This window comes from Elaeis guineensis, chromosome 15 (genome assembly GCF_000442705.2).
Source record: "Elaeis guineensis isolate ETL-2024a chromosome 15, EG11, whole genome shotgun sequence".
In the NCBI taxonomy this organism is placed as follows: Eukaryota; Viridiplantae; Streptophyta; class Magnoliopsida; order Arecales; family Arecaceae; genus Elaeis; species Elaeis guineensis.
In genome coordinates this window covers 67,567,362-67,582,202 of record NC_026007.2, presented here as the reverse complement: position 1 = coordinate 67,582,202, position 14,841 = coordinate 67,567,362, and the positions used below count along the sequence as shown (strand labels likewise).

Below are 14,841 nucleotides of genomic sequence, written 5' to 3'. Positions count from 1 at the left end.
TCAATATTCGGCCAATACCATCTATAAATGGAACATAGATGGAGTAACCGAATATGGCATCCAAAATATACTTCAAGAAATGACCATGGTGTCAAATGCTTACAAAATTAAAAATACACCTGACCATGCTATCGTTCAAAACCTTGTAGCTGGTTTCACTGGCCAGTTGAAGGGTTGCTGGGATCATTAGTTAGATGATGTGGATAGAAATCAGATCCTTACTGCAGTTAGAAAGATTGCAGATGGAACAATCCTCAAAGATGAGGAAGGAACAGACATACAGGATGCTGTTCCCACCCATATCTTTGCAATTGCCAAATATTTCCTAGAAGATCCATCAAAACTAAAAGATAGGCCTACAGAAATTTTGACAAATCTAAGATGCAAAAAGTTATAAGATTTTAGATGGTATAAAGATATTTTCTTAACAAAAGTAACGACTAGAAAAGATTGCAACCAACCTTTTTTGAAAGAAAAATTTATTGCAGGACTCCCTACCGTATTTTCTGAAAAAATTAGAACTAAACTTAGAAATCAAAATAATGGTAGAATTCCTTATGATAAATTAACATGCAGAGACCTAGTTAATATCATAAATGAAGAAGGATTACTACTTTGTAGTGACCTAAAACTCAAACAACAAATTAAAAAAGAACAGCTAAAGTCTAAAAAAGAGTTAGGAAATTTCTGTGAACCATTTGGTCTTCAACCTCTTAAAACCCAAAAACCTAAAAAATTTAAAAAGCTTTGTAACGATTGCTACAAAGAAAGAACTCAATCCCTTAAAGAAAAACCAAAATCTCTAACAAGAGATAAGAAAACTAAGCTACCCCAATATAAGCCTAAAAAACCTAGTTGGCCAAGAACAAAAACATCACCACCAATTTGTTATAAATGTGGAAAGGTGGGACATTTTAGTCGAAACTGTAAGATAAAAGAAAAAATAAATAATTTAGAATTAGATGAATCGGACCTTTTAAAATCAATAAAAAACCAATTAAAAATTTTACTCTTAGAATCAGATTCAGAGTCTGATATCTCTCAAGATTTTGAAGATGATGCTAAATTATCCTCAAAATCTGAAGATAAAAAAGAAATCTGTGTAATTACAAAAGAATAAAACTTATTACTAGACTTCATTGATAAAATAGAAGATCCTGAACAAAGAAAAGAGTACTAGCCAAACTCAAAGAAACTTTAGAAGAAGAAACTATTGTAAAGGAAATAAAAACAACTTATAACTTAAGCAATATTTTAAAAAGATTTGAGTCACCAAAAGAAAAAGAAATAACCACTCAAGAACTCCAAATAGAAATTAATCTTTTAAAATAAAAAATTGAACAAACAAAGAAACAAATTAAGAATTTCCATGACAAAAGACCTATAGAAGGTGATATAGAAATTTTAAACCAAATAAATACGTAAAAATAGTGTATCAAAATAAGTCTAGTCATAAAAAATAAATTTAAACTCAACACCATAGCACTAATAGACTCTGGAGTTGATCTAAACTGTATCCATGAAGGATAGATATCAACAAAGTATTTTGAAAAAACAAATGAAAATCTAAGAACTGCTAGTGGCTCAAAACTCAATATAGATTATCAGTTAACAAATGTCAAAATCTGTAATGATAATATTGATGTCCAAACTTCATTCATTTTAGTAAAAAATCTAAATCAATTAGTAATTTTAGGAACACTATTCTCAACCTAACTAAGCCACTTTATATAGATGATGAAGGAAATACTGGAAGAATTTTAGAACAAGATTTACATTTTCCATTTATTTAAAATCTCTTTCGAAAAAGGATTTCCACAAACAAATTTCTTTCCCTTTCTACCATGACCTTCCTTGAGGAACAAGATGAATATAAATATAAATTCCATATAAGAGTTTTTCCAAATCCATCCACAAATTCTGACCAAAAGAATTATCAGAAGGAGATATCATTCTATACAGGTATGAAATTCTTTATTCTCTATCTTCCTCTAAGCAAATCATCATCATCTCCGACTCCCACCTCAACAATAACATTCTTAAAGCTATTACAATCAAATATTTGAAGGGAAAAAAGACTACGCTAAATCTTTCTTCCAATCAAGAGAAGGAAAAAAAAGACTATGCTAATCTTTCTTCCAAAATAATTAGTTCCAAAAGACGCATTCCAATAGCCAAAACAAAAAATAACTTTTCAAATTCGAATACATTTCATCAACAAAAGTTGTCTCTTCATCAACTAGTAGAGATTCCGTCCAAATTAGCAGATGCTCCATCCAGAACATTTCACCTTATCACCAGCAAAGTCACTTCACCATCAAAAGTTGATTCTGCACCAACAAAAATTGTTTCTCCACCAGCAAGACATCCAAGCCACCAACAAACCACCTCACCAAGGAGATACTTCACCGACAAGTCATTGCATCAGAAGGCCACTTCACCGACAAAGTCACTTTACTTCACCAACAAGTTATGCCACTTTGTCGACAAGTTACTTCACCGCCAAGTAAGAAGACCTCCAAAGCTTCTATAAGAAGACCCCAAATGCCAGCATTGAAAGAAGAGCCTCGACAGTGTTTCAAGAGCAATCCTAAGACCCAGTGGCTTTTCTAGAGAGCTTATTGAAGATCATATGCCAGACAAAAGTTACAAACCAGAGAGAGAGTGTTCCACTAAATAATCTTCTTTCTCCTGTTTTGTACCCCTTGTATAGTTCTATGTATAGTCCCTTGAGTTTTTGTTCAAGAATCCTGTACAAAAGTTTGAAGTTTATATCCAGTAGTCCATAGTCGAAGAGAAGCAAGTCCCCACAAGCTATCTCCATCCTCTGTAAATCCATACTATTCCTTTGTTTCCTTCATCGTGTAAGTTTCCCATGTGTTTTCATATGTACATACCCATGCATGTTTTAATGAAATTTTAGTTCATTGTTTCTTTGTGTTATTCTATTTAAATGTTGTTTTAAATCTTTAATGTTTGTTATTTACCTTTAGAATAAGATTTAATTTCATCCTCTTCCATCGTTGCGTGCATCCTGCATTCATAGTTAATATTCATTATTGTTTCTGCGGAATTACTATTTCGCAAAATACTATTTACATACTATTTGCATAGTAGAAACACTAGTTGCATGTTTCATATTCTTTCCTTCATCATTCTCTTGACCACCCACCATTTCAAAACACTTTCAAAAATACTATTTGCAAACTATTTCAGTACTATTTAATTACTATTTAAAAAATTATAAAAAATTATAAAAAATTGTAGTAAGTATGGTGAATTGTAGTAAGTAGGTAACTTACACAAATAATAGGACAAGTAATGTTTAACATAGATTAAACTCTACTAAAAACACAAAAAGTAAAAAATTAAAAACCAAAAAAAATAACCTGTAGGTAACAAGTAACCTTAGGTAACTCATAGTTTAGTTAAGTAAACTTTAGATAACTTAGGTCTAACTCAGTTATCCATAATATAACTCTTAGTATAACCGTAGGTTAACCCTTTAGGAAACTTAGTTTGTAATTTAGTAACCCTTAGTCAACCTTAGGTAAACTTTCAGGTAACCTTTAAGAAACCTATAGGTAACCCGTAGGAAACCTTAGCATGACCTTAGGAAACCACCCTTAGGTAGCTTAGTCTATAAGTAACCTTAGTGTCACCCTTAGGTAACCTATAGTATGACCATAGATAACCCTTAGATAGGTAACTCTTAGGTATCTTAACCTATAAGCAACCTTTAGGACAACCTGTAGAGTTCACCCTGTAGTGTTCATCTTATAGTATTCACCTCATAGTGCCCACCATAGCATCCATAGTAGCATCCACTCTGTCATCCACTATAGTGTCCACCTAATAGCTTCCACTCTGTGTTCACCAATAGTATTAGGTGTCCATCCTCAGGTGTCCAGCCTTATGTCCAACCTTAATGTCCAACCCTAGGTGTCCAGCCTTAGTGTTGTCCATCCACCCATAGTGTCCAAATTTAGAGACCAACCTTAGGTTTACCCATAGTATCCAACCTTAGATGTTAGTATCGTCCAATCTTAGAGTTTATCTTTAGATTCACTTTTAGAAGACTTATAGTCCAGTGTCTACCCAGTAGTGTGACCATAGTCCACCCTTAGTACCTATAGTCCAGGATTAGACAACCCAACTAGGATTAGATAGCCATACAATAAGTAACTTATTAGGTAATATAGATAGATTAGATAAGTCTTCATAGAGTAGGGTCCTAGTTCTAGTAGAATAAGGCCATAGTAGTATAGATTAGAATTATAATATAAGTTCTAGTAGAATAGATTTAGATAGTTAGTCTTAATATAGATCTAGAATAGATATAGATAGTTTAGTGTATACTAGTCTGGATTAACTGAACTATGTACTATATATGTACCTTAAGAGACTTATGGCTGTGAAAGTCCTGAACTTGAGCCTTAATTTTTAAAGGTTTAGTTTATAGTTCATAGTTAATCTGTAATCTGTTGTAATGTCTTGGCAGGCCTCGCTCTCTGTTATCTTAGAACGAGCAAGATCCTACTCATAGGTTCCAGTACATAAACCTTAGGATTAAGATTAGGTATACTACGGTTCCTCCTCTAACCAAGAGGCACCTCCCGTCGGTCCTCCATAGGTATAGTTATAATTAACCTAGGGACCGACAGACTGACAGGACCGACGGGGGACTTAGATCAACCATGGCTCTGATACCATAAGGGACCAACGGGGCTCTGATATCATGGGGGACCGGCAGAACCGACGGGGGAGCCTCCTAGTTAGAGAAGGAACCATAGTATACCTAATCCTAATCCTAAGATTTATGTACTGGAACCTATGAGTAGGATCTTACTCACTCTAAGATAATAGAAAACGAGGCCCATCAAGACATTACTAACAGATTACAAATTAACTATAAACTATAAACTAAACCTTTAAAGACTAAGACTCAAGTTCAGACTTTCACAGCCATAAGTCTCCTGAGGTACAGATATAGTACATAATTTAATTAATCCAAACTAATATATACTAAACTATCTATATCTATTCTAGATCTATCCAGACTAGTATACACTAAACTATCTATATCTACTCTAGATCTATATTAAGACTATCTAAATCTATTCTACCATAACTTATATTATAATTCTAATCTATACTACAATGACCTTATTCTACCAGAACTAGGACCCTACTCTACTAAGACTTGTCTAACCTATCTATACTACCTAACAAGCTATTATCCTATAGTTATCTAATCCTAATTGGGTTGCTTAATCCTAGACTATAGGTACTAAGGGTGGACTATGGACACACTACTGGGTAGACACTGGACTATAGATCTTCTAAAGATGAATCTAAAGATAAACTCTAAGGTTGGACGATACTAACACTTGAGGTTGGATACTATGGGTGAACCTAAGGTTGGTCTCTAAATTTGAATACTATGGTGAATGGACAACACTAAAGCTGGACACCTAGGGTTGGACACCTAAGGCTAGACACCTAATACTATTGGTGAACACAGAGTGAAAGCTACTAAGCAGACACTATGGTGGATGACAGAGTGGACGCTACTATGGATGCTATGGTGGGCACTATGAGGTGAACACTACAAGGTGAACTCTATAGGTTATCCTAAAGGTTGCTTATAGGTTAAGATACCTAAGGGTTACCTATCTAAGGGTTACCTATGGTCACCCTTATGGGTTACCTAAGGGTGACTCTAAGGTTACTTACAGACTAAGCTACCTAAGGGTGGTTTCCTAAGGTCATGCTAAGGTTTCCTACGGGTTACCTATGGATTTCTTAAGGGTTACCTGAAGGTTTACCTAAGGTTAACTAAGGGTTACTAAATTACAAACTAAGTTTCCTAAAGGGTTAACCTATAGTTATACTAAGAGTTATACCATGGATAACTATGAGTTAGACCCAAGTTATCTAAGGTTTACTTAACTAAACTATGAGTTACCTAAGGTTACTTGTTACCCACTGGTTATCTTTTTTATTTTTAATTTTTTATTTTTTATGTGCTTTTTAGTAGAGTTTAATCTATGTTAAACATTACTTGTCCTATTATCTGTGTAAGTTACCTACTTACTATAATTTTTTATAATTTTTTATAATTTTTATTATTTTTTTTAAATAATAATTAAATAGTATTGAAATAGTTTGCAAATAGTATTTTGAAATGGTGGATGGTCAGGAGAATGATAAAGAAAAAAAATGAAACATGCAACTAGTGTTTTTACTATACAAATAGTATGTAAATAATATTTTGTGAAATAGTAATTCTGCAGAAACAGTAATGAATAGTAACTATGAATGCAGGATGCATGCAACGATGGAAGAGGATGAAATTAAATCTTATTCTAAAGGTAAATAACAAACATTAAAGATTTAAAACAACATTTAAACAGAATAACACAAAGAAACAAAGAACTAAAACTTCATTAAAACATGCATGGATATGTACATATGAAAACACATGGAAAACTTACACGATGGAGGAAACAAAAGAATAGTATGGGTTTACAGAGGATGGAGATAGCTTGCGGGGGCTTGCTTCTCTCCGACTATGACTACTGGATGCAAACATCAAACTTTTGTACAGAACTCTTGAACAAAAACTCAAGGGATTATACAAGAAACTATACAAGGGATATAAGACAGAAAGAAGAAAAAGATTATTTAGTGAAACACTTCCTCTCTGGTTTGTAACTTCTACCTGAGATATGATCTTCAATAAACTCTCCAGAGAAGTCATTGGCTCTTAGGATTGCTCTTCAAGCACTGTCGAAGCTCCTCCTTCAATGTTGGCATTTAGGATCTTCTTATAGAAGCTTTGACGGTCATCTTGCTTGACGGTGAAGTAACTTGATACAGAAGTAACTTGATGATGAATCAACTTTGTGGGATCAAGCGACTTACCGGTGAAGTAATTGGGTGAAAAATCAATTTTGTCGATGAGGTGGCCTACTGATGAAGTGATTTGCTGGTGAAACATCTTTGTTGGTAAGGTGGCTTGTTTGGTGGTGAAGTTGCTTTTCAGAAAAAATAGCTGAGCTTGTTTTCATGTTGGAATACTTTTTCTTTTTTGAGTATTTGCTTATGGATGTCACTTGATGATATATATAGTATCTGTCCAAATGTGCTATTTTTTTGGATATTAGAGTCTTTAGACTTGATTTTGGACTGGATGATGAACTTGTGCTAGATGCTGAATTATTGACTTGATTTGACTGCAATGATGGTGTGGTTTTTCTGCATCCTAGCTTGCCTCTATAGACATCTTCAAATCCAGGAAAAACAAGTTTGTTTTCCACCTCTTTCACTTTTAAACAAATCCATCTTTTCTGAATAAGAAGAGGAATAGAAGAGAAAATTCCTGTGCTCCTCAGAGCCATGGGGGAAGTATAGTAAGATCTCGATTTGAGGAGCAGTAGGGGCCTCAATCTAGACGCTCAGGCTTGGTCCGAGTAGTAGAGTTTTGGTAAAAACTTTTAGCTTAGTCCGAGAAGCACAGTGGTTGTACGATTGGTAGTCACCCAATCACCTATCCCCTTAGTTCCTCCTAAATTTGAGGATGTCTATAAAAGCAAGTCAGAATGCAGAAAAACCACACCACCACAGCAACCAAATCAAGTCAATAATTCAGCATCCAGCACAAGTTCATCATCCCGTCCAAAATCAAGTCCAAAGACTCCAATATCCAAAAAATAGCACATCTGGACAAATACTACCTACTCACCATCATCAAGTGACATCCGTATGCAAATACTCAAAAAAAAATACTTCAACAAGAAGACAAGCTCAACTATTTTTTTTGAAAAGCAACTTCACCACCAAACAAGCAATCTTACCAACAAAGATATTTTACCAGCAAGTCACTTCATCAGTAAGCCACCTCATCGACAAAGTTGATTCCTCACCAAATTATTTCGCCAGTAAGTTGCTTCGTCCCACAAAGTTGATTAATCACCAAGTTACTTTCGCACCAAGTTACTTCACCGCCAAGCAAGATGGCCGTCAAAGCTTCTATAAAAAGATCCCAAATACCAGTATTGAAAGAGAGCCTCGACAGTGCTTCAAGAGCAATCCTAAGAGCCAGTGGCTTCCCTGGAGAGCTTATTGAAGATCATATGTCAGGTAAAAGTTATAAGCCAGAGAGGGAGTGTTCTACCAAATAATCCTCTTCTTCCTCCTATCTTGTACCCCTTGTATAGTTCCTTGTATAGTCCTTTGTATAGTCCTTTGAGTGTTTTTTAAGAGTCCTATACAAAAATTTAAAATTTGCATCAAGTAGTCCATAGTCGAAGAAAACAAGCCCCCGCAAGATATCTCCATCTGTAAATCCATATGTTTCTTTGTTTCCTTCATTGTGTAAGTTTTCCATGTATTTTCATATGTACATACCCATGCATGTTTTAATAAAATTTTAGTTTCTTTATTTTTTTTGTGTTATTCTGTTTAAATGTTGTTTTAAATCTTTAGTATTTGTTATTTACCTTTAGAATAAACTTTAATTTCATCCTCTTCCATCGTTGCATGTATCCTGCATTCATAGTTACTATTCATAGTATTATTCATTACTGTTTCTGCGGAATTACTATTTCGCAAAATACTATTTACATACTATTTGCATAGTAGAAACACTAGTTGCATATTTCATATTCTTCCCTTCATCATTCTCTCACCACCCACCATTTCAAAATACTATTTCAAAAATACTATTTGCAAACTATTTCAGTACTATTTAATTACTATTTAAAAAAATTATAAAAAAATTGTAGTAAGTAGGTAACTTACACATAAATAATAGAATAAATAATGTTGAACATAGATTAAACACTACTAAAAAACACAAAAAATTAAAAATTAAAAAATCAAAAAAGATAACCTGTAGATAACTTAGTTAATAAGTAACCTTAGGTAACTTATAGTTTAGCTAAGTAAACTTTAGATAACTTAGGTCTAACTCGTAATTATCCATAATATAACTCTTGGTATAACCATAGGTTAACCCTTTAGGAAACTTAGTTTGTAATTTAGTAACCCTTAGTTAACCTTAGGTAAACCTTTAGGTAACCCTTAAGAAACCCATAGGTAACCCATAGGAAACCTTAGCATGACCTTAGGAAACCACCCTTAGGTAGCTTAGTTGTAAGTAACCTTAGAGTCACCCTTAGATAACCCATAGTGTGACCATAGGTAACCTTAGATAGGTAACCCTTAGGTATTTTAGGACAATCTGTAGAGTTTACCCCGTAGTGTTCATCTTACAGTGTTCACCTCATAGTGCCCACCATAGCATCCATAGTAGCATCCACTCTGTCATCCACCATAGTGCCCACCTAGTAGCTTCCACTCTGTGTTCACCAATAGTATCAGGTGTCCCATCTTAGTGTCCAACCCTAGGTGTCTAGCCTTAGTGTTGTCCATCCACCCATAGTGTCCAAATTTAGAGACCAACCTTAGGTTCACCCATAGTATAGACCAATCTTAGGTTCACCCATAGTATCCAACCTTAGGTGTTAGTATCGTCCAACCTTAGAGTTTATCTTTAGATTTATCTTTAGAAGAGCTATAGTCCAGTATCTACCCAGTAGTATGACCATAGCCCACCCTTAATACCTACAGTCTAGGATTAGGCAACCCAACTAGGATTAGATAACCATAGAATAAGTAACTTATTAGATAATATAGATAGATTAGATAAGTCTTCATAGAGTAGGGTCCTAGTTCTGATAAATAAGGCCATAGTAGTATAGATTAGAATTATAATATAAGTTCTGGTAGAATAGATTTAGCTAGTTAGTCTTAATATAGATCTAGAATAGATATAGATAGTTTAGTGTATGCTAATCTAGATTAACTGAACTGTGTACTATAACTGTACCTCAGGAGACTAATGGCTGTGAAAGTCCTGAACTTGGGCCTTAGTCTTTAAAGGTTTAGTTTATAGTTCATAGTTAATCTGTAATCTGTTAGTAGTGTCTTAGCAGGCCTCGCTCTCTGTTATCTTAGAATGAGCAAGATCCAACTCATAAGTTCCAGTACATAAACCTTAAGATTAGGATTAGGTATACTACGGTTCCTCCTCTAACCAGGAGGCTCCCCCCGTCGATCCTGCCGGTCCCCCATGGTATCAGTATACCCAAGGCTCATAGTTGCAACCATGCCCTGCAATACTATAACATGATAAAAAATATATTTGCAACTAAAAGATCTAGTTTAATCTACTATTATTTAACCTTTACTTTGTTTTTTTCTACTATGAAATACCCAACTTTCACCCTAGTTCCGGTAAGACCCATACATATATATATATATATATATATATATATATATATATATATAGCAGTATGGTTTCCTACTTTTTTAAGGTTTTGATGTGTCAGCATATCTATATCCTGTCATATCCATATGCCGTATCTGTCTCCATGCTTTGTAGATCATGACATTTCAAGCGTAAATCAGATATGTATTGGATACAAACATGGGTAATCCAGTGAAATATCCGTATTCCATGGGCTTATCAATCCCTTGAATGATTAACAAATATATTGTGCAATAAACAATGTCACTTAGGCACATTAAATGGAAGCCGAGAGCTCATGTATTTGGTTGTTATGCGTATCTCCACTACACTAACATCAGCTATCAAAAGTGTGCTTAACAAAAGCATATTACTACTTTTCACAGAAAGGACCTAATAACCCTATTAACAACTTCGTACAACTATTAATATGTTATATTTGGATTGGCTAGGGAATAATTTCACAATATGAGCCTCCTATGATGATTATCTACCTAATCTCAACATTTGAACTCAATCTGACCACAGAAACAAGTCAAATAGCCTTTTTATTGGCCATGGCTGCTTGCTCCAACTAGATGAGAAGTTTGAGACCTAAATACCAACTGTGCTAACCTGGACAGGTAGTTCATGAAATCATAGTGGCAAGCCAGTGGAATGTTGATGATGAACCAGTTATATATTGGGCCAATATGATTCACTTGTCTCCCAACTATCGCCAAAAATCTAGGACGAGTGTTGAAGTGCATAGTCTTGGATAAGCATATGGAAAAGTCAACTTGCATACAATACAAATTTGGTGAAAAGCAACTCCTCTTTTTTGGCATGGTGATGAAAGCAAGGTTTTTCAAATCCATGAGATGCTGGCCATCATGGTGAGAAATCAATATTATATGAACCGAGATCTTGATTTATCTTGATATATTGGAAATCTCAACCAACTTATAACAACTGAGTTATCAATATCTTGGCTAAGATGGAAGGTGGGCAGATTATGGAAAATATTTGACACATTGGAAACCTCAACCCATGTATAAAAACTGAGCTATCAATATCTCAGACAATATCATCAATTCACAATACTGAGGTTAACAATTGTTTCTCGACTTTGAATCTGATATTTATTTAGTTCAGATAGTAAAAGGAAGACACAAAAATCTCAGACAAACTGTTAATATTGCATCAGCTGGTATATTTGAATATATTATTTTATTTCATCCAATATAGTAAGAGCTAAGATTTTACATAAACCATATCCATGGGTCCCTGATATCTAATACAAACCAATATCTAACTGAGATGAAAACCTGGCTGTAAAGATACAGTGAGATAGCATTATGGTCCAAATCAATACCATAGAAAGCTAACAACAATTAGTTTCATCACAATGCTAAATTACCAAGAAAAGGACAAGAAGATTAAAAAGATGCTTTTACTAGTAAAACTGGAGTCGAATGAATGGAACAAAAAAAAAAAAAGCACTATTAAAATGTTACATGAATTCGTTATTGAGATACATATTATGCAATGATAGGTTGTATGGCTGAATATCAAGGTTTTGACAAAAAATTGCATACATACATGTATAGGAAAAATTAGCATGTGGATGAGGAAGTATGGTGAAGGCAAGATAGTTGGAAGAAGAAAACTAGCAAACTGGAGTTTTGGAGTACCATAAGTCAATGATATAGAGATGAATTCTGGTTTGGACTTGGAAAGAACTCTAAATACTAGAACTCACTACCAAACACTAGATGGTAGAGGGCATTCAAGCTCTAGTTGAAGGGCCTATAAAGAGGGTGCAACGACCAAGAAAAGCACAAAGAGATCTATGATATTGAATTTATGAAAAAAGAAAAAAAACTCTTGACAATATCTTGATCTACATAGGTCTCAATTGAATGAAATATCATTATCCATAAACAAAACATGGGATACGTCATTTTGATGAAGTTTATGATAAAATGGTCAACGATCATGTTCCGCAACAGTTTACTTAGGATTAGAGCGTCATTTTTGCTAAATTGCAGCAAACATTTGTTCAAGATTGAATATCCTGATCGACTTGTTCCGCAACAGTTTACTTAGGATTAGAGCATCATTTTTGCTAAATTGCAGCAAACATTTGTTCAAGATTTAATATCATGATCGTCAATCGAAGTTGTAACTTCACAAAATAATCAGATAGAAGCAATAATATGAAATGGTAAAAGATTATGAATCAGCTACTGATATCTGGAATGTAACTACATATGAGTAGTAATCTGGGAGTCTGGATTGAGTGCATAACAGCATCTATGAAGTTCATATTCAATTTATAGTCACAGGATCTAGAAGACATATATCATATATAAGAAAGTCATATGTACAAACATGCATGCATGCATGCATATGCACATACATACATATATGAGACCCATTAGATATTACAATAACAAGGTCACTAGATCAGTTACAATAACAGAGTCAATAGATCAGAAAAGGAAAACTTTGGATTTTCATCAAACAAAGATTATTATGAAGTATTTGATGCATGCATACACACATAGATACATATATAAAAACAGATATGAGAACCGTTAGACCTTACAATAACAAAGTCACTAGATCAGTTACAATAAAAAAGTCGATAGATCAGAAAAGGAAAACTTTGGATTTTCATCTAACAAAGATTCTTATGAAGTATTTGACACTGAAGGAGAGTAGATTTGAAGTCATTATGTAATTATTCAGGCTCCTATCATACCTAACCACAAAATTAAACTAGATGTCAAACTGCTTGTGTTTGGACTACTCGAAACTGGTTCAACTGTGTTGGCCATCAAACCGTCTTAGTGTAAACCAAATAAGGAAAGTGGACTCTCCCCAAACCAAACACTACCTCCCTCTATCCAAGTTCCCTTACCATGATCCACTGTCCTCCCCTCTTGTGCTGTCTCATCAACCTCATTCCTAGCCTCGCCTAACTAGCGTACCTAGCTCACTTACTCCTAACACCCTAGCCCCTAGCTGATACTCTTTTAGTCACCCCACTCTCACCCAACACCCACCTCTAGCCCCCTCCTATAACTATCCCCAGCCTGTCTATGTTCCAATGAAGTCATGCATGGCCTTGGGGAGCTCTTTAAAGGAAGCTGCCTGGTACACATTTGTTTCCTTAAACAAAACCAATCAAGAATACCTAAATGAAATGCTTGGTTCAGATTTTTTTTTCTTTTTTGATGAAAGTACTCTAGGTCAATTTGAAGCCTTGCCTGAAGCTCTAACTGGTGCCATCACAGCCAGCCAAAGAATATGATCGGATTTCAAAATATTGTTCAACATTATCCTTTGATAACATTATGGTATATGTAGGTTTAATTATAATATTATCCAATGTATTAGGAAAATCTCAGTCACTTGACTCAATTGTCAACAACCTAATAGAAATGCATACATAACTTTTCAACATGTATAAAGTTCAATGTTCAGGATATCCTATTAAGATGTTTAACCCCACCCCTTACGTTGATTCTAGCGTCCATGAATCCTATGCATTTTCTTAAACAATTTAGCACTGGCCATAATGGTTAAATTCTCAAAATGTTATAATAAATTTTGATTGGCTCATGCTATAACCAAATTAAGAACTTGAAGTTGTATATAGGAAATCCTTTTTTTGGAAGAAAAGCCCTTAACTGTCTATACTCAAAACTAACATCATACTTAACTATTTTAAGCACTTCAAAATTACAGCTACTTGAAGATGTCCCTAGTTTTCGGTCTTTGTCTTCAGATATTTAGACAATATTGCAATACTTTGTAAATTCTCCTTTCAAATATATTGCTTATTTAGTTTTCCTACCATCTACTAGAATTTAAATTGAACAATTGAGCAAGTACTCATAGCTCACATGCTTAAACACACAACATATTCATGACCAGATTCAACATTCAGTCCCTTCACATGTACCGGGCATGAATACCACTTAAGCAACCACCTCGTTTCTACCTCAAAGACAATCAGGTATTTTGGACAGGGAGATATATAGCTACAAGAAATGCTTTAAGAAAGCTCACTTATGGTCTCATATTGACCTTGATGAGGATGGATGATGAACAAAATCCATAAAAAAATAATCTACATTGATGCTTTCATATTCAATGCAACTATCTTACATTCAACATTAGGGAACAAAAGCTCAAATCACAGACCACCATACATAGTAAGAGAAAAGATGTTGAGGCATAGAAAATCATTGCAAAATGAATTTGTCAATGTATAAATTTCAAAGGGTTGCAACAACTTTTTGCACAAAATAAGAAAAAATAAAAAGGTAAACAAAACTCACAAGGAAGGCAATAGTCATATTGTTTGATGCGCTCGATTTTCAGATGTTTTAAAGCAGATCTGCATGATAGTATCCAGTTTATATAATCATAATTTAAGTTGTGATATGTTTTGATAAGATCAAAGCATCTAATAGAGGTCAGTGACAAAGAAAAGTAATTAGTTTCATCCAGCAAAATGATAATATGAAATCCAA

General features: G+C 34.2%; 1 protein-coding gene across 1 annotated transcript in view; it reads right to left on the bottom strand.

The window, feature by feature from the left end:
• The window catches only part of LOC105058364 (protein HEAT INTOLERANT 4), a 38,808-nt gene that overhangs the window by 18,814 nt on the left and 5,153 nt on the right, over positions 1–14,841 (bottom strand). Inside the window, exon 8 of the mRNA XM_073249449.1 lies at positions 14,647–14,705. Coding sequence (XP_073105550.1) covers positions 14,647–14,705 — 59 coding nt within the window. The remainder of the gene's footprint in view (positions 1–14,646; positions 14,706–14,841) is intronic.